Here is a 21,516-nt window from a genome sequence, read left to right on the forward strand (position 1 = left end):
GCGCAAGCATTAAAAGGAGGAACCGGGATGCGGTAAGTGGAAACCTGGGAGGTGGTGATCTGTGACCAGCAGCTTGACATTGTATTGTTATCAGGCTACTGCACTGTTCTCACTGTTGAAGAGGTCATTTTCTCAGTGCTACTTTGATTAGTAAGACCATGACTTAAGCGGAGACTTTTTCCAGTGGTGTGAACTGCTTAGTGGCCTGGGATTAGTAGTGCAATGTCAAGCTGCACTCCTAAACCTTGTCACCGCTTTGCTATTTCAATCTAACACCCTAATTATATGTCCCTGTGTTACAGACAACTGAAGGAGGCTTTACACTGACATAGCAGAGCAATGTATCTTACCCCGAACATGTATAATACATCCCGTGGGGCCATATATCTACTGCCCATCATGGGAGATGCGGCCCACGGTGCCACAAATCTAGTACCCATCATGTGTCATACTAGAACCAAGAAAAATACCTTTCAGCCACTCTACCACCAACTGCAATTTGTAGTATAGGAAAGGGGATGCATGGATCAGAATCACCGGAAGAAGCAATCCAAAAAAAAAAATCCACGAAAAATCCAGCAATCCCAAATGATAAAAAATGCGTAAGCTTTATTTCCCATTTTAAAATTCCATGGTCCACACTCCATTAAAAGGGAACACATGATGCGTTTATGATCCATCAGATCCTTACTCATATCAGTAAGTGATATGCATATGGATCTGATGGATCTGAAATGCGCCACATGTTTGCCTTTTATTGGAGTGTGACCAATGGAATTGTGAAATAAAGGTTTGGAATTTTTTATTATTTTGGAATTGCTTGATTTTTTTTATGTTTTTGGCATGTCTCATACGGCTTGCAGTGCTGCATTTCCAATGTGTCTTATATGTAATACAGCCGCAGAGACACATATCTAATCCCATCATGTTTGATACAGCCCACAGAGTTGTGTCCCCATAATATGTGATATAGAACACAGTGTCGCATAACTAATGCCTATCATTACAGCCCTTAATGCCACATATCTAATGTCCGTCATTCTGGATACTGTACACATATCAAATCTCAGCATGTGATACACTCTGAGTATTTTATCCCAGCACACATTACAAAGGGTACATAATCCCAGAGCACTATACACTCAGTGTATCTGATCCCAGCATGTGACATATTACGCATATCTAATCCCAGCATATAATATGGTGAGGAGCACCAGCTATCAGAATCAGAGGTGCCAGCCAACCTCGGGAACACTGTCAACATCTCCATATTACTTTGCAGACACCAACAAAATGGCCTCCGCATTGTGATCCTAAACTTCAGTCTCCCTTATCCCTTTTGCAGACACATCAATTTTTGAAAAAAATTTTAAAGTCACACTCCTTCTAACCCTTCTTGGCCCAACTGTTTGTTATTCTTTAGGGTTGGGAGACCTTAGAGCATTGTAAGCATCCTATCTTTTAACCAAAAATATGACTCATTCAATTGAAATTATAATATATATATACACACAGATTATATTTTGTGAAACTTCAGTAGTGAGACATTTAATATGTGATATAATATTTGATTACATTTAGATTGCAGTGATCTTACCTGGCGAGACAAAGCCTCAGCTTGTGACAATGTGTTAATGGAGGGGATGCTGCTTCCATCAAACGTATTTTTTCTTGTACTTATTCGGTCTCGTTCATTTTGAACAGCTTTATTAAAAAAATTAGGTGAAATGTATTTCTATTAACAAATATGTCCAAAATAAATGTTTAGTTCACATAATGATCACAAGCCTGAGCAATGCTAACTGAGGCTAACTTTACTTCTGCTTACTGAAAATATATAAGATGAGCTCATGGAAATATCATCATTATTAATAGAAAATGAAGTTGGTGCTATATTTAAAATACTTATAATATTTCAGTAGGTATAGAATAACGCATTTTGTCTCTTTATTTTGTATCGCTTCCTTTTTATTTTGTGCGTTTGAGCAACTGTTTCCTACAAATACTGGTAACAACCAGGAAAAAATAAGTAAAAACATAAGCCCTGAGTATTGCTTTAAATAGTTTGGTTATGATTAGAAACAAAAGTCTGCGTTTTATTAAAAAAAAAAAAAAAACATCCACACCACTTTTGTCTTTGGGCTTTGGTGTTTTAATCATCCTTATTCAGTGGTTCTTGTGTAATCAGAATTAGTGATGAACAAGTGTAATCGTTACTATTCGCTACTTGCATGGATAGTATGGTATTCTGGTTACTAGTTATATAGCGAGTAATGGTGTATTCGCCTCGCTATATTTGGATGTCCCGCCCAGCAGGGTTGGCGCCTGATTTGCAGCCACTAAACATACTGGGCTTATCAACCAATCACAGTAATGCCACAGCCATCTTGGTTGTGGCATTACTGTGACTGGCTGGCCGCCTTCATACTTATCGATCATAAGAGCGGGAGCGAGATAGTGAAAACGAGAGAGCAAGGCAGTGAGCGAGAGTGAGAGAGCAAGAGAGAGCGTGAGAGCAAGAGGGAGTGTGAGAGAGAGATAGAGAAACAAAGAGAGAGAGCTCTCCTCATTCAGTTTCATCACTTTACCATCCACCAGACCTCTTTGTTGGGTCTAGCAGAAAATTACTCTCATTTCCCATTGACTTGCATTGTACTCGCTATTCGGAACAAATACTCGAGTATTACAAGGTAATCGTTACGTGTATAGAAATTACGAATATTACGGTACTCACTCATCACTAATCGGAATCTGAAATGCTCTTCTAAGAATATTTCTATGGTTTGCAGAAGGATCTAATGCACCTCTACCTGCCTCCTGTATTTCTATAACAGGCTACTGATAATTCAGTGATCTGCCTCCTTTTTGACATTTCGGACTGCCCCATTGCAAATGCCATGGACTGCGCAAACGCAGTTTTTTCTGGGGGCGGCGCATGCTCAATTTGATTAAATGACAAGTCTTCAATAGTATGGCGGTGGAGGCGGTGCATACACAGATTGAGACTTGAACTTTAAAAAGAAATCATTGAGCTGAGATATCACTCCAGCACCATTTTGTTGAAGACCAGAATTAGAATCAAACTGCACATACATTTTCCATACCAATTACGATGGTGGTGTAAAATTTTAAAAAGGAGTCAGGTCGCTGAATAATAACTAATACAAAATGTATACAGCTGCACACTAAAATGCCATCAATGTATAAGGGAACTCTGGTACTGCATTACTGCTATATGAAAAAATTAGATTTTTAGTTTATGCATGCAAGCCCGGAAACCAACGGCAAGGTAAATCTCAATAATCCAGGTACCTAACTAAAATGCCACTATCTAAGTTAAAACCATCCGTGTCTGGGCAGCTAGACTAAAGAAATCTAACTTGAAATGCCACTATTTCTGGGCTTACATGCATTGGCCAAATCATAAACTAAAAATCTCATTTTTTTCATATAGCAGTAATGCAGTACCAGAGTTCCCTTATACATTGATGGTATTTTAGTGTGCAGCTGTATGCATTTTGTATTTGCTATGTTTTTTCAGCTGGCACCTATTCACATTTGTAGGATGTGTGGGTCAGTTTATTTGAAATATTTGTAGTGCATCTCTTTCTGACTGAGCACTCCGCCCTATAAACCAGGCTGTGTTCATAATCCTTATACCATGAGTCCTAGCTGCACAAACATGGAGGTTAGTCCAAATAGTGGCATTTCAAGTTCGATTTTTTTAGTGTAGCTGCCCAGACACGGATGTTTTTAACCTAGATAGTGGCATTTTAGTTAGGTACCCGGATTATTGAGATTTACCTTGCCGTTGGTTTCCGGGCTTACATGCATTGGCCAATTCATAAACTAAAAATCTCATTTTTTCATAAAGCAATAATGCAGTACCAGAGTTCCCTTATACATTGATGGCATTTTAGTGTGCATTTGTATGCATTTTGTATTTGCTATGTTTTTTCAGCTGGCACCTATTCACATTTGTAGGATGTGTGGGTCAGTTTTTTTTAAATATTTGTACTGAATAATAACTGACCTGTCATAAAAACACAGAAGTCAAGCAAAAGGGTGGAGTAGCAGAAGACCCTGCCCCAAGTCCTGCCCCTATACACAGAACTATTATTAGAAGAAAATGTCAGACGCTGAATAAACAAGAACCATAGATCAGATACATTCAGTAAATGTAAGAATTAATCAGCATTACAACACTCTTATGGCCATTTCTTTACTTTATATTGCTAAATCCTGCTGACTGGTTCTCTTTAAGCAAGGTTCAAATTGTGTTTTACCCTACATTCAGTGGCTCTGTCGGGACTTACATCTAAGCCCCTGCAAAATGGCATATGTGCTAATGGTGCCATTGACTATTATACAGACGGCGTCACAGTATGGTCTGTTGTTCAACAATTTTAACCATATATGCCTAGTTGAGATGGACGGCAATATATAGTCTACTTCATCTTGTAACCTTCCTCCAATAGGTATATTAATACGTATAGATAATACGGGGAGCACACTGTGACTTGTCTGCATCATTATAGTCAATGGCACTGTTAGCACATAAGTCTGAATCTCGTTTTGTGGAGGTTCGGATGTAAGACCCAGCGAAGCCAGTGAGCGCAGGATAAAACACTATGTGTGCATAGTCTTGGACTTGTTTAGTAAATCTCACATTGCCCATTAAATTCATTATCTCAAACAGTATTCTTTCTTCCATTAGATGCAGTACATGCATTGCTCTGAGAAGTTGCGGTAACTTGAGATTTTATATTTCAACCTAAGAGCCCATTTATACACATTTTACAGGACACACAAGCATATGACTTAAGCGGGCTTTACACGCTACAATTTATCTAACGATGTGTCGGCTGGGTCACGTTGTAAGTGACGCACATCCGGCATCGTTAGTTAACTTGAAGTGTGTGAAACCTCCGTGCGATTGCGATTGAACGTCAAAACGTTGATCGCATGCACGTCGTTCAATTCCTAAAAATTGAACGTCGGGTTGTTCAATGTTCCCGGGGCAGCCACATCGCAGTGTGTGACACCCCGGGAACGATGAACACAGCTCACCTGCGTCCCGCGGCTCCCGTAAGTGGATGTTCGCCACCCACATCAAGGTCATATGGAAGGTAAGTACGTGTAATGGCAAATAATCATTTGTGCGGCTTGTGCAACAAATTGCACGAGCCGCACAAACGATGGGGGCGTGTGCGATCGCATACGAGATCGCACACGCAATTATAACATGTAAAGCAGGCTTTATGTACAGCTATTCTCAACTTTTTTTTTTGGTACCAAGCTCAGCCAAAAGTAAATAAACAGAGTAAGAAGAAACATACCTTCCTTTTTCATTCCCGCTCTAAAACACTTTTTCAGCCGACAATATCTGCACTGGTTTCTTTTATCTTTGTCAACAATACATTGTCTGCTAAACCTAGAAAATTGAAAGAATAGTATCATTACTTATATAAATGAAGAGGTCATCAATATTAGAAAAGTGGCTGGCACCCTCCCAACATCCCTATCAGATCATTTAAGGGGTTGCGGCACTAAAGCAAACTTTGCCTTACTTTTTTTTTTACCCAACTGCAAAAAATGACCTAAAGTAATTACAAATTAATTTATTTCCTTGCAAAACAAATAAAGGACCAACACTTAAAATCAATTAAAGAGCAGAACCCCTCCAACCCACCAAAAAAGTTACTAAGGGTTCGCATCCTACTAAAGGCTGTTTTACACAGTACGACCGATTGTGCAATTTCACAATCGATCGTACCCGCCCCCGTCCTTTTTGCATCACGGGCAAATCACTGCCCGTGTCGCACAAAGTCAGTAACCCCCGTCACACATACTTACCTCTCGTGCGACCACGCTGTGGGCGGCGTACGTCCACTTCCTGGAGTGGGAGGGACGTTCGGCATCACAGCGACGTCACACGGCCGCCGGCCAATGGAAGCGGAGGGGCGGAGATGAGCGGGATGTAAACATCCTGCCCACCTCCTTCCTTCACATAGCCGGCCGTGTGACGCAGGTGAGCTGCTGTTCATCGTTCCCGAGGTGTCACACGGAGCGACGTGTGCTACCCTGGAAACGATAAACAACTAAATTAAACGATATTATGGAACCTAGCGAGCAGTACACGACTCACGATTTGTGAGCGATACTGCGTCGCTAGGAGGTGTCACACAGGCCGGCATCGCCAGCGATGCCGGATGTGCGTCACAAAAACCGTTACCCCGACAATCTATCGCACAATACATTGTCTGGTGTAAGGCAGCCTTAAGTGTTGTATTATCAAAATCCCTTTCCCCACGCAGAGTAAAATAGGTGACTGAAGTATCAAAATCATACCAATATAATGCCACTCAATACAAAAAGGATTTCAGAAATTGAAATACAATGCATGGAAATAAAATCAGACTTGGGGCGGCTTTGCATGTTGAGACATCGCAAGCCGATGCTGCGATGTCGCACGCGATAGTCCCCGCCCCCGTCGCAGGTACGATATCGTGTGATAGCTGGCGTAGCGAAAATTATCGCTACGCCAGCTTTACATGCACTCACCTGCCCTGCGACTGTCGCTCTGGCCGGCGACCCGCCTCCTTCCTAAGGGGGCGGGTCGTGCGGCGTCATAGCGACGTCACACGGCAGGCGGCCAATAGCGGCGGAGGGGCGGAGATGAGCAGGATGTAAACATCCCGCCCACCTCCTTCCTTCCGCATATCCTACGGAAGCCGCGGTGACGCCGGTAGGAGATGTTCCTCGCTCCTGCGACATCACACACAGCGATGTGTGCTGCTGCAGGAGTGAGGAACAACATCGGACCGTCGCATAAGCGTAATTATGGATTACGCCGACGCTGCACCGATGATACGATTACGACGATTTTGCGCTCGTTAATCGTATCATCTAGGCTTTACACACTACAATGTCGCATGCGATGCCGGATGTGCGTCACTTTCAATTTGACCCCACCGACATCGCACCTGCGATGTCATAGTGTGCAAAGCCTGCCTAAATATTGCATAATGTAACCATAAAATGGGATTTGCAGGCAGAGAGGGAGAGGGAATACCACCCCATGCTTTCTGCCATGCACAGTGGCTTCCTCAAGGAAAGTGTATTTTGCTTTTTTTCACTAAAGATTTAGGTGCCTATTTGGATATGTATAAAATATTTTGTTCAGTGATGTATTGGAAAAAGAGCAGATTACATTGCATGGAGTGGTGGGATATCTTATGTGGTGCTGTACAGCCGTTTGCTCATACCCGCCAAGTCCTTGAGTACATAATTTCTTGGCTACAGGAATAGCCAAGTCAAGTTCACACAAGTGTATGAGTGTGGGACTGTGACTGTCCTGTTTCGACCCCTGAGGACACCAATTACATCAATGCATTGTTATGTGGTGTAGTTTGTATAATGTCTTTAGTATTTAGCATTTAGTAAATATGGTGTCATGTGAAGTGTTTTGTACTGTATTGTATTGTATTGTGATGTAGAGTGTGATAAGTATTAATAATATATAAAGTATAGTGTACTTTATTAATAATAATAATAATAATAATAATAATAATAATAATAATAATGCAGAATGTTTTGTAAAAGGGTCTGCCAAGCAACATACTGCAGGGTCTTAAATAGTCAAGTGCTGGGATTAACCCAGACTGGGAGGTGTCAACTGACAGGCAAAGTAATAGTTAATTCAAGAAGAGTATGTAAAGGCCTGAAGGATGCATACAGTGGGTGGTTTGTGGCAATGAAGGTAAGGAGACAGAAGGCAAGATAGCGTGAACCTTGCATGTGGACAGAAACACAGGCTGTGAACACTGTTGTAACTAAAAATCCTCGAACAGAGTGGCCCCAGAAGATAGGAGCTATAGGACAGATCTGTGGCAGCCCAACCCCTTAAACAATCAAGATATCGGGTGATCTCTATTGGTGAAGGACTCTAGTCCTCAGCGGGTGTGTTAATGTAGTCAACCAACCAAGCTGTTTCTTGCTAAAGGTTCGGAAGTGCAAATCTGTATTTCCCTCATTATGCGAACCCCAAAAGATACTGGACATGGGACTATCCTGGCCCGTGGTGTAAAGATGGACTGGATTGCACTGGAACTGACCGACACAGTTAAAGGGAATCTGTCACCAGGTTCTTGCCACCTAATCTGACAGCAGCATGATGATGGAAAAGAGATCATTGTTCCGGCGATGTGTCACTTACTGGGCTGCTTAGTGTAGCTTTAATAAAATTACTGTTTAATTAGCAGGAGATTACCATTAGAGGACTACGTGGTTGGTTGCCAGGTAGTCCAGCATATTCATGAGCTCTGTATAACTGCTAGATCTGTAGCAGAGAAAACATTAATTTGATCAAAATGACAGAAAACAGTAAGTGACACATTGCTGGAATCAGGGTCTCTGTCTCTACATTATGCTGCTCTCTAATAGTGGAGCAAAAACCTGGGGACAGATTCCCTTTAAATCTGAAGCAGCCAAGAGGAAAGTTGAACTATGCTGACAATGCTGTGTAACACTGTAATGTGCTTGAAGATATATGACCGCTGTCTGGAACATGAAGTTGTGACAGAAAATGAACCGTACAGAAAAGATTTGATGGTTAAAGTAAACTCTTGGTCTCCCTGGGAATGTGAGTCATCATCCGGTCCTGGCCAGCCAATGCCAGTGGCCGTATGCAGACTACGTTTGGTTGTCCCCCTACAGAAAGTGTACAGTATACGCCCCAAAATGGTCCAGGACAGAGCACACGCTGACTTAGTCTGCTCCATTATAGTCAATGGCCCCGTCAACGCATGTAGGGGTGTTCGGATGGAAACTCCAACGGGATCACTTTAAAAACGAAATGTGAAAGCAGCCTAAGGTTTAGCAACTTTTAATCAGGTGGCAGTTGTGGTAAAATTCACGTGGATCACCATGATTGCCATAAAACCTCTATTTTTCCATAACTCTAAAAAAGTTTTAGATCACATAATCAGAATTGTTTTGGCCCATGGATTGTAGGGAAACATTAACCTAGCACAATTCAGTGGTACAATGAAGATAAAAGGAGAACTAACCAGATATCTTTACATTGAAGTGAAAAAAATATATTTTATTATGTATTCTTCACTTAGTCATTTATGGTCAGCTCCTGTGACGCCCTGGACTAGCCAGGTAGTCACAGACATAACACACATACCCCCCTTCCCTAGACAGTCACAACAGTCAAACAAAAACCCTTGTTGCCTCCCTCCAGGGTCTGATTTCCACACCAGGTGGGGCGGAGCCAGGTGGTTGGCCCCACCCACCGAGGAGTTCACAGGTCCGGAGGCGGGAAAAGCAGTGAGTCTAGTTCAGTTTCGGAGGTGAAAGTGTGAGGAGTAGAAACTGCAAGTGTCTGGGTCGGAGTGAAGCTAAGCACACAGGCAGGGCCATCGGACCCCGACTAGGCTTGGAGCTGCCGACAACTGTCAAATCCGAGTGTGACCGGAACCCCAGGGGTTTCCTAACAACCAAGACCCGACAGAAGGCCACAGTCCACACCGTGAGGATATACAGCCACCGCCATAGGCTAGAGATCCAAGGGCCAGCGCCTGTGGGCAAAACGGGCTCCTTCGGTACCTATACACCGGGGAGCGGACTGCCGGTGGGCAACCACAGGAGTCAGAACATTCTAACAAGGTGCAGGGAAAGACAGCCACCATCACACTGTCCGGGGAGAGCACAAAAGCACTGCAGCCGGCTGTGGGACCCGTCCGTCCAGCCGTTTGGTTTACCAGACACTCTGTCATTGACTGCCTGAGTGAGTACACCAGTGCCATCCGGCACCGCGCCGCGCTGCCACTGCAACCCTGCACCCCAGCCATCCTCCCCGTTACACCACCGGGCCCCGGGATCACCAACCCCTACCCTTGGAGGGGACAACGTCCTAGCTGCTCCCTACCATCGCTCCCGGGATCCCCGTCACCAGCAGCGGTGGTGCTCTTTATCACCACGACCCGTGGGTGGCATCATGAACTATCTCCCAAAACAAACCACCCCCTTTTCACTCATGGACAAGGAGCGCTGCTCGAGTCCCCGAGTCCGGCCCACCGCTCGAGTCACCGAGCAGCAGCAGCAGAAGCCCCGGACCCAAGCATGGCGAGCGCGTCCCCTCCGCCCGCGACACTCCTTAATGTGGAACCCAAAATCTTCCATATTCTGTAGCACATTTGTATAGAAGTGAAAGCATTGTGTAACTCGTAGGATACAGAAGAAAAATAGCACAGCCTTGTGTACGTGACAAAGTTCACATTAATGTTATATATACAATATATTTGAGGCTGGAGATGAGTGGGATAAAATTTGGGCTCCCTATGATCCAGTGAAGAAAGGTAGACTGGAAATGGGGAACTATGGTTTATTAATCAACACATTTTGAAGTGACACACTTCATGAGGACAAACCACAATGATCATTGTAGTTTGTCCTGATGTAAAAGTGTGTCACTCCGAAACACGTCTACTAATAAGCTGCAGTTCAACATTTCCCATCTCCTTTTCATCACTGGGCCATTGGCAGACCAAATTTTACCCCAGTTTTTAACCCACCCATCTCCAGCCTCAAACTTTCTCCACATTGTGGATCTGCAGCAGCCTCTTCGTGTGTATTGAGGTTGTGTCTTCACAACCACACCTGGTGAGCAAAAATGCCATTTTTCATTCCGTTTTTCTCTCGGATGGGACCCTATTGGGCTTGTTGACGTTCCAATTTCTTATTCTATATATATACAGTATATATATATATATATATATATATATATATATATATATATATACACACAATACATTCAGCAATTTCACATCTAATATTAATTTGCATATAAATACCTGCAAGAATAAATGTGGCTTTTCCTGATGCTACGTCTGAAGAATCCTTTGCAGCCATCACAGCTAGATGCACCATAATGTTTCCCTGTAGCTCTATCTCCACATATTGCACACAAGCTGTTGATCCCATTGTCAATTCCATTCATGATGACTGATTCTCCTGGAGAACTATCTAAAACATGGGGATATTACAGAAGAAATAATTAGTGAAATGTGATAGAGTGATAGAGAATAAAGGGGGCTTTACACGCTGCGATATCACTAATGATTTATCGTCGGGGTCACGTCGTTAGTGACGCACACCCGGCTTCCTTAGCGACATCGCATGTCACGTATGAACAATCTTAAACGATCGCAAAAAAGGCAAAAATCGTTGGTTTTGGAGAAAGTCGTCCTAAAACACATATCTTTGCCTGTTTATTAGCGATGTTGTTCCTCGTTCCTGCGGCATCACACATTGTTGTGTGACAACACAGGAGCGACAAACATCTCCTTACCTGCCTCCACCGGCAATGCGAGAGGAAGGAGATGGGTGGGATGTTACGTCCTGCTCATCTCCGCCCCTCCTCTGCTATTGGACGGCTTCCGTGTGACGTCGCTGTGACGTCGCACGACCCGCCCCCTTAGAAAGGAGGCGGATCGGCGGCCAGAGCGACGTCGCAGAGCAGTTATGTGCGTGTGATGCTGCCGTAGCGATAACGTTTGCTACGGCAGTGATCACACGATATCGCACGTACGACGGGGGCGGGTGCTATCGCGCTCGACATCGCTAGCTGATGCTAGCGATGTTGCAGCGTATAAACCCCGCTTAAGTATGCCAGTATAACACAAAGATGGACTCAATAAACAGGAGGAATAGTATGAATATGATTATTATCAATGTAACTACACAATACTATAAATGGAACCATAAACAATGCACTGAATTGAGATTGTTGTTAATACTATATTAGCTGATCTTCTTATACGTATTATATACATATCACAATAAATTGTCATAATATGTTTAACAACTGTGACTCTTGTTAACCAGGATCCCACAAAGGAGAGACTAGAGCAGTGATGGCGAACCTATGGCACGCGTGCCAGCAGGGGCACGCAGAGCCCATTTTGCTGGCATGCGCGGTGTCCTCATCCTGCCGCTTTGAACTGCTTCCGCGGTGGCGCCAGCAGTTTAAAGCTGTGTTGGAGCGGAGGAGACATTTCTCCTCGCTCTGACACTCCTCCTCTCTTAGGCCGCAGGTCTGTTGCCTAGGAGATGGAGGAGCGTCAGTGAGCGGCGCCGGCGTAATGACGTCTTCTGGCCGCGTGGGAACTGAGGACCCAGCAGCGCGCAGTAGTGGAGCGAGTGCTGGAAGGTTGTGTGTTGTTTTTTGTATATATATATATAACTTGTGTGTGTCTGTGCCAGGGTGGGGATGAGAGGTCAGTGCCAGCATGGGAGGGAGGAACACACATGCCACCATGGGGTGGGAACACACATTCCAGCATGAGAGGGGGAACACACATGCCAGCATGGGGGGGAAGAACACACATGCCAGCATGGGGGGGGAACATACATGCCAGAATGGGGGAGGGGAGAACACACATGCCAGCATGGGTGGGAACATACATGCCTGCATGGGGGGGCACACATGCCAGCATGGGGGGAGAACATACATGTCAGCATGGGGGAGGAGAACATACATGCCAGCATGTGGGGGGAGAACATACATGCCAGCATGGGGGGGAAACATACATGCCAGCATGGGGGGGGGGGGACACTTGTCAGCATGAGGGGGAGAACACACATGCCAGCATGGAGGGAAAACATACATGCTAGCATGGTGGGGGAGAACATATATGCCAGCATGGGGGGGGGAAGAACACACATGCCAGCATGGCGGGGGAGAACACACATGCCAGCATGGGGGGGAGAACATACATGCCAGCATGGGGGGAGAACATACATGCCAGCATGCGGGGCAAATCATGCATGCCAGCATGGGGGGGGGGGGGGACACACATGCCAGCATGTGGGGAGAACACACATGCCAGAATGGGGGGGACATACCAGCATGAGGGGGAGAACACACATGCCAGCATGTGGGGGGAGAACACACATGCCAGCACGGGGGGGGGGGGGAACATACATGCCAGCATGGGGGAGAGAACATACATGCCAGCATGGGGGAGACATACATGCCAGCATGGGGTGGAAACATACATGTCAGCATGGGGTGGAAACATACATGCCAGCATGGGGGGGGGGGGGACATGCATGCCAGCATGGGGGGGAAACATGCATGCCAGCATGGGGGGGAAACATGCATGCCAGCATGGAGGGGAGAGCATACATGCCAGCATGGGGGGAGAAAACATACATGCCAGCATGGGGGGGAACACACATGCCAGCATGGGGGGGGAACCAGCATGGGGGGGGAAACATACATGTCGGCATGGGGGGAAACATACATGCCAGCATGGGGTGGAAACATACATGCCAGCATGGGGTGGAAACATACATGCCAGCATGGGGTGGAAACATACATGCCAAAATGGGGGGGACATGCATGCCAGCATGGGGGAGAAACATGCATGCCAGCATGGGGAGATCATGCATGCCAGCATGGGGGGGGGGGGGACATACATGCTAGCATGGGCGGAAACATACATGCCAGCATGGGGGGACATACATGCCAGCATGGGGTGGAAACATACATGCCAGCATGGGGGAGAAACATGCATGCCAGCATGGAGAGATCATGCATGCCAGCATGGGGGGGACATACATGCTAGCATGGGCGGAAACATACATGCCAGCATGGGGTGGAAACATATATGCCAGCATGGGGGGGGCATACATGCCAGCATGGGGTGGAAACATACATGCCAGCATGGTGGGGGTAAACATGCATGCCAACATGGGGGGAGAAACATGCATGCCAGCATGAGGAAAACATGCATGCCAGGATGGAGAAAACATGCATGAAAGGATGGGGAAAACATGCATGCCAGCATGGGGGTGGACATACATGCCAGCATGGGGTGGAAACATACATGCCAGCATGAGGGGGTAAACATGCATGCCAGCATGAGGGGGAAACATACATGCCAGCATGGGGAAAACATGCATGCTAGCATGGGAAAAACATGCATGCTAGCATGGGAAAAACATGCATGCCAGGATGGGGAAAACATGCATGCCAGGATGGGGAAAACATACATGCCAGGAAGGGGGAAACATGCATGCCAGGATGGGGTAAACATGCATGCCAGGAAGGGGAAAACATACATGCCAGGATGGGGGGAAACATGCATGCCAGAATGGGGGGAAACATGCATGCCAGGAAGGGGGAAACATGCATGCCAGGAAGGGGAAAACATACATGCCAGGATGGGGGGAAACATGCATGCCAGAATGGGGGGAAACATGCATGCCAGAATGGGGGGAAACATGCATGCCAGGAAGGGGGAAACATGCATGCCAGGAAGGGGGAAACATGCATACTAGGATGGGGAAAACATGCATGCCAGGATGGGGAAAATATACATGCCAGGAGGGGGAAAACATGCATGGCAGGATGGGGAAAACATGCATGCCAAGATGGAGGAAACATGCATGCCAGGATGGGGAAATCATACATACCAGGATGGAGGAAACATACATGCCAGGATGGGGAAAACATGCATGCCAGGATGGAGGAAACATGCCACGATAGGGTACATTTATCAGGATGGGGAACATGTTAAGATGAGGAATATTTACCAGGATGGGGAACATTTACCAGGAAGGGGAACATGCCAGGAAGGTGGACATTTACCAGGATGAGGGTACATTAACCAGGATTGGGAACATTTACCAGGATGGAGGACATACCGGGATGGGGGAACATTTACAAGGATGGGTAATATGTCAGGATGGGGTACATTTACCAGCATGGGGGAGCATGCTAGAATGGGGTACATTTACCAGGATGGAGGACATTTACCAGGATGAGGTATATTTACCAGGATGGGGACATAATAGGGACAAATATACCAGAATGTAGGAAATATATATCAGGATGGGGGACATGTTTACCAAGAAGTGGCCCAGGAAGGGGGACATAAGTACACAATGAAGGGGGAGAGGAGCAACTCGTATGTCTTTATGGGATTTGAAGATGTTCAGACTTTGAAATGTAGATGTGGATTACAGGGTGAAATCTGATTGCATTCTATGCTAAAATCTCTGTCTAAAATGCTGCAATTTTTTCCAGAACAATCAATCCAACTGCTGTGTCTGGAAAAGGCTCAGCTTCAATATGTGGTAAGCATGAGCGTGATGCCCCCTGCTGAGGAGAAGACTGCAAAGGTAAGATTACAATCAATTATTTACATAATAGGATTGGTTGGCACTTCGGAAAAAAAATTGGGTTTAGGGCTATAGTTTGGGCACTCGGCCTGTAAAAGGTTCGCCATGACTGGACTAGAGTATACAGGTATTAAGGAAAAGCATACCATTTACAGATAGACAAAACATGGCCTTAACCCGATGCATGAACAACATGGTGGTTCGGTAATGTTGCTTTGAAGCGCTGGGGTTCAATTGCTACCAAAGACAATATCTGAAAAGAGGTTGAATGTTCTCCCCGTGATTTTGCAGATGTTCTCTGGTTTCCTCCCATACTCCAAATACATACTGATAGGGAACTTAGGGTGTGAGCACCAATGGGGACAGTGATGTTAATGAAAAATTCTATGATTGAATATATAAATGTGCTATATAAATAAACGTAAGTCTGTTATGTTTACAAATCTTGCTTGGGTTTACATTTAAAAAAAAAGCACCTACTTACGTATCAAATACCTGCTGTACTCCTCATTTCTCCTTCAGGAAGGATGTAACGGGAACTGTGTAGCTTATTAATGGCCACTTATTTACTGCTATGGTCACATGTTGGGGAAGTGTTCTGTGCTATTAATTTAGAATATGAAATCCATAGCCTGTTAAGTACTACTATTATACCTAGGTTTGGGTTTTCATAGTACACACACTTCATGGATATGTGGCGCCCTGGACAAGCCAGGGGCCACAGAGAACAACACCACCACACCCCACACTCCCGGTCAGGCACATCAAAGTCAGACACAAACCCTTGTTGCCTTCCTCCAGGGGCTGATGTCCACACCAGGGGGTGGGCCAGGCGGTTGGCCCCACCCACCGAGGAGTTCACAGTCCTGGAGGCGGGAAAAGAGTGGAGTTCAGTTTGAGAGTGGAAAGTGAGAGGAAGGAAAGTGGCAAGTGAGCAGACTGAAGTTGGTCCGGGTGTGTGGCCCGGACGGATCAGCAAGGTTGGCAGACGGTGGTGACCGTCTGCAGGAGTGGCCTATCGGAGTCTACCGTAAGGACTGTGGACAGGCGGTGGCCCGGCGGTACCGGACCGGTACACAAAGAGAGGTCAGCACCATCTGGCAGGGGCTTACGGACCCCGGCAAGGCTAGGAGTCGCCGTGAATTTGCCAAATCCGTTAGCAAAGGGAACCTCCTGGGTTTCCCAGCAGCCAAGTCCCGACAGAAGGCAACCGTCCAACCGACAGAGGGAAACACAGTCACCGCCAAGGCTAAAGTTCCCAGGGCCAGAGCCTGCGGGCAAAAGGGGCTCCTCCAGCCCATATCCAAGCTGGGGAGCGGGTTACCGGTGGGAACCCATTGGAACAATTTACAGAACATAAGTGCAGGGAAAGGCAGTCACCACCAACCTGCCGGGAGAAACTACACCGCAGCCGTCTGTGGGACCCGTCCATCCAGCCATGTGCTTTACCGAGAACTGTGTCCTCATCATTGGCTGAGTGAGTACCACCGTGCCGTGCGGCACAGCGCTGCCCCCGCGACCCTGCACCTCACCAGGCCCTGTAACCCGCCTGTCATCCATCCCTACCCCATCACCGGGCCCCGGGACAACCAACCCCTACCCACGGAGGGGAGAACTAATAACAAAGCTGCTCCCTGTTACCGCTCCCGGGATCACCGTCCAGAGCAGCGGTGGTGTCACCAATATCACCACAACCATGGGTGGCGTCACGGACAATAACCAAATCCCCACAATCAAATCCGCTTTTCATTCACGGGCGAGGAGCGCCGCTCGAGTCCTCGGGATCCGGCCCACCGCTCGAGCCACCACCGAGCAGCGGCAGCAGCAGCCGGACCCGAGCAGTGGGAGAGCGCAGCATCCCCTCCTCCGCCCGCGACAGATACACTCACATGTATTAAGAAATCAGTTTCTTAACAGAACAGTTAGAAAACTACTAATAGAATGTTACTGTAGCACTAGATTGTTTTACCAAAAATCTTCCAGGAGCTAAGGTTGCACAAACTTACAAACTCGCAGGTGCGATGTCGGTGGGGTCATGTCGAAAGTGACGCACTTTCGGCGTCGCACTCGACATCGTAGTGTGTAAATCCTAGATGATACGATTAACGAGCGCAAAATCGTCATAATCGTATCATCGGTGTAGCATCGGCGAACTCCATAATTACGCTGACGCGACAGTCCGATGTTGTTCCTCGCTCCTGCGGCAGCACACATTGCTGTTTGTGAAGTCGCAGGAGCGAGGAACATCTCCTACCTGCGTCACCGCGGCTCCGGTCGGCTATGCGGAAGGAAGGCTCATCTCCGCCCTCCGCTCCTATTGGCCGCCTTCCGTGTGACGTCGCAGTGACGCCGCACGACCTGCCCCCTTAATAAGGAGGCGATTTGCCGGCCAGAGCGACGTCGCACGGCAGGTGAGTGCATGTGAAGCTGCCGTAGCGATAACATTCGCTACGGCTGTAACGTGGCGCAGGGTGGTAGTCGTGGGCGAGGAAATCATCTGTCGCACCCAGGCACGCTACATGAAAATAGAGGTCCTGGCTGGATGTGTGGTTTTTCATTCCAGAGGCTATATGCATTGGCAGGCCGCATGTTGACGGTGGTTTTGGCTGGCCAGGACCAGATGGTACACAGTTCATTGAGGGAGACCACAAGTTCATAAAAAACATTGTTTTACTGAACGTTAACTTGATAACAACAACGTACATAAGATGGCGGACACAAATCTTCTTGCACATTTCAATATCACAGAGGACCATTAAGCACACATTCATTTTAGTCGTTCCAACCTCCATAAGGCCTCTTCTTCCCTTCACTACCCAGCCTAGTACTACATCACAGTCCTTGGAAGTCATTCTCCTCCTCAAGCAGTCACACGTCTTTTCCCTCCTAGAAGGGTATCGCCAATATGGCTGGACCAAGCTATAAGCTACTGAAGATGCCTCAGGGACACTCGCTGAAGACACTCACTTTGTTCCTTGTCCTGCTCTGTCTTGCACTCTTCATGACACCCATATCATGCGGCTCTGCTTCTCCTCAGACCTGAGGTCTGTTCCTGTCACAGGCTGGGCCCTAACTGACGTTTCCACAACAACCGTTTCTCTCCCTCAGCAGTAGCTTTTTCCCTATTGGCTAATCCTAGAATCCCAACTGTCACCTGTCTGTTACCGGGCAGATTTCACTTTTCAGCTGCATACCCATAACACTAATAAAACCTTATTAAGCAATATACATTATATACTTTATATCTTATCACATGTATATATTTAAGAACACATTTGGTGTCTTCAGGGGTAGGAACTCGACCACCATCTTACATTCCTCCCCTCTTGAACATGGGCATCCCTGACCATGTCTGGACCTGTAAGGCACCAAACAGGCATACATATACGCTTAAAATGACACTCTCCGTTCCCGGACAGAAGAGGTACTCCCCTCTTTTGGATCGGTACGACCCTGGTCCCACTGGATTGGTACCCTGAAACAAGTGTTCAAGTTCTTTTAAAGAAGTAGGCCATAGGCCATAATCGTGTTCACCTATCTAGCACAAGATGAGGGCACAATCGTTAAGCATTTAACAATAGCCCAAAAGTTCCAAGGGCTCACATGTTGCAGTCCTTCCTTGAAACTTGAAAACGAGGCAAACTCTCAAACTATGGACTCAGCAGGCACATCGAGTCATCTGTTTCCTCTCCTCCCCTGCCCCTCAACAACAGTCCACCTGTCATCAACCTGAGGAGAGTGACAGGCTTCCACCCTACTCCCCCAAACATTGGCAAAGTCCATGGGGGAAGAGTCCAGAGTGGACTAGGCAGAGCCCATATCAGGGACTGGTTTAGTCCACGGGGACAGTAGGGACAGAGTCCAGGCTGGAAAGGCAAAGTCTTTGGTGAAGGGTGTAGAATCCACTCACAGCACACAGTCCTTTAATCCAGCAGTGGAGTAAACAAGGGGAAAAACAAAAACAAACCAAACTTTCAGGCATCTATGGCCAACAAGAGTCCTAGATTTTTGTTCCTCTGTCCAAGGACAAAACGGGTGCAACATGGACCTCAATATACCGACTCCTTCTTTCTCCTGATTGCTCCACATCAATGAGACCGTCCTTTCTCCATCAGCTTCCTGTGGTAGGTGGGGTCTCTCCTTCCATCGTGCCCTCCGGGGGCGGGTACTGATCAACACAGGCTGGCATCTCCAGGCATGGTTCCTCCTCCTGCAGGCATAGCATTTGGATGGCTCCATGGACCTTGGCGCATTTTCACTTTCTTGCCACCCAGGATGGGCGGGGTCTTCTTTTAAACCTGTGCCATTATATACTCGAACTCGACCACCATCTTACACGGCAGCTATCACAATGATATTGCAGCTGCGACGGGGACGAGGACTGTCACGCTCGGCATTGCAGTATCGGCTTGCGATGTCGCAGTGTGCAAAGTACCCTTAAGAATGGGTACACCTATCAAATCATGAGCTAAATAGGCATTGTTCATACATCATCATTCATTACATCAGGCACCCAAAATAACAGTTCTTCAATATCCAAAAACAACTGTGTTAATATGGTGTGAATGCCACCAGCAGTTGTGATGCACCTTGAGAGAGTCTCTGACTAATGATTGGTTATTACAGTCTATTTTCCTACTATTAGATAGAATGCACATTACATGGAGTTGTCCAGTCTAAATCCACAAGCCTGCAGTCCCAAGCCTGCAAATCCACAAGCCCCTGAGGAAGAAGCAGAAGTGAAACATGCGTCAGGGGACCTGGTACCTTTGGTTTCTGAACTATACATTAATAATAACTATCTTTATATTTTTACATGCAATGAATCTGATTGAAGTTATGGACACATGTTCCAATTAGGAATAGTAATTATTTAGTTCTGTTGGCTGGAGTGATTATATTTAAATTTATTTATTAATTTTTTGTTTGTCGAGGTGGATTGTAAGCACTCTTTTCATTAAATATTTGCACATAGCAATTTGTGTGGTGCTTGCTTGTAGCAATGAAGTATGGTATACATGTCTATTGCACAGAGCACCTTTTAGGTGTAATTGTATTTGATTTACGGCATTTTTGTACAAATATTGTTTCTTTCACATTTATCTCTTTTGCCTCATGCATTATTAATTGCACACAAAACTGACATCATTCAGGTCCATTATTTTACTCTAGATTTAGATTGCTCTCTACAAGAAGGAAAATTATTGTGTATATGTGTTAACTAAAACAAGTGCAACCTTAACACTTATGATATCCAGACAAAACATATTTTCCAGGCCCAGGCACATTATACCTGGAATATGTTTCAAAAAGTAAGAGAAAATAATTCCATAAAATAAACATCATGTACAGCAATGTCAAAATAACGTGCAGTGTTCGTCTTTAGTGATGAGCGAGCATGCTCACACGGCTCATTACTCAATTGAGCATCGGGCCACTCTGACGTAGCTCGAATACCGAGTATAATGGATGTCAATGGGAAACAAGCATTTTAAAACTCAGATGCTCAAGGCTCGATTGAGTAACAAGCAGTAGTAAGTACGCTCGCCTATCACTATTCATCTACCATCTCATGTAATTTCTTTGGACAACTTGTGGCTTTGGAAACTCGGGAGGGGTTAAAGTGAAATGGACAGCATTCCCTAGGAAGCTACCTGCTCTGTATACTTAAAGTAGTCAATGGAAGAATGGAAGAATGACAGTAAAGCGCAGCCAATCACAAGCTTTATTTCATGGAGAAGATGCAAGAAGAAGTGAACAAAATCAATAAATAGTAAAAAAAACAAGGGTTCCTGCCTATTTTTCATAACCAGTGCAGGTAACACAGACAACTGTGGACTGTACCAATTCTGGCACTTTGCCCAGCTCTTCTCGATTGCTCTGGTGTGATGGCAATTGTAGTAAAATTGTTGGGAATGATGTCAGCTGTAAATTGACAGCTGCCATGAAGCCCAGGGGATATTAATGGAGAGGAGTCTATCAGACAACTTATTACTAACCTGGCAAGTGTACAGTTAAAAAAACACACTCACAGTGAAAAATAGTTTATTTGAATAAAGACTCTACTACACTCCTTGTTCTCTAATTTATTAATTTAAAAGAAATCCTTGAAATTCTATCATAATCTAATGCTGTAATGTCCTATGGAACTTCGTCCTGAGAACAGGGCTCCACAGGTCACTCCCTGTCAGTAGTATGTACGAAATTTCTCATGCGCATTAGAAAATCCGGGCTGACACTAAGCGGGTGTGACCTATGGAGCCTCGTTCTCAGAACGTTCTCAGAACGAAGCTCCATATGAATCGATGGGTTTCATGA

General features: G+C 45.8%; 1 protein-coding gene across 1 annotated transcript in view; it reads right to left on the minus strand.

Moving 5' to 3' along the window:
• HNF4G (hepatocyte nuclear factor 4 gamma) overlaps positions 1-21,516 on the minus strand; it is a 57,463-nt gene that overhangs the window by 25,841 nt on the left and 10,106 nt on the right. The window contains exons 2-4 of the mRNA XM_075316299.1: positions 10,863-11,034; positions 5,340-5,434; positions 1,598-1,704 (exon numbers count right to left, since the gene is read on the minus strand). Of these exons, the coding sequence (XP_075172414.1) occupies positions 1,598-1,704; positions 5,340-5,434; positions 10,863-11,034 (374 nt within the window). The remainder of the gene's footprint in view (positions 1-1,597; positions 1,705-5,339; positions 5,435-10,862; positions 11,035-21,516) is intronic.

This window comes from Anomaloglossus baeobatrachus, chromosome 6 (genome assembly GCF_048569485.1).
Source record: "Anomaloglossus baeobatrachus isolate aAnoBae1 chromosome 6, aAnoBae1.hap1, whole genome shotgun sequence".
NCBI lineage: Eukaryota > Metazoa > Chordata > Amphibia > Anura > Aromobatidae > Anomaloglossus > Anomaloglossus baeobatrachus.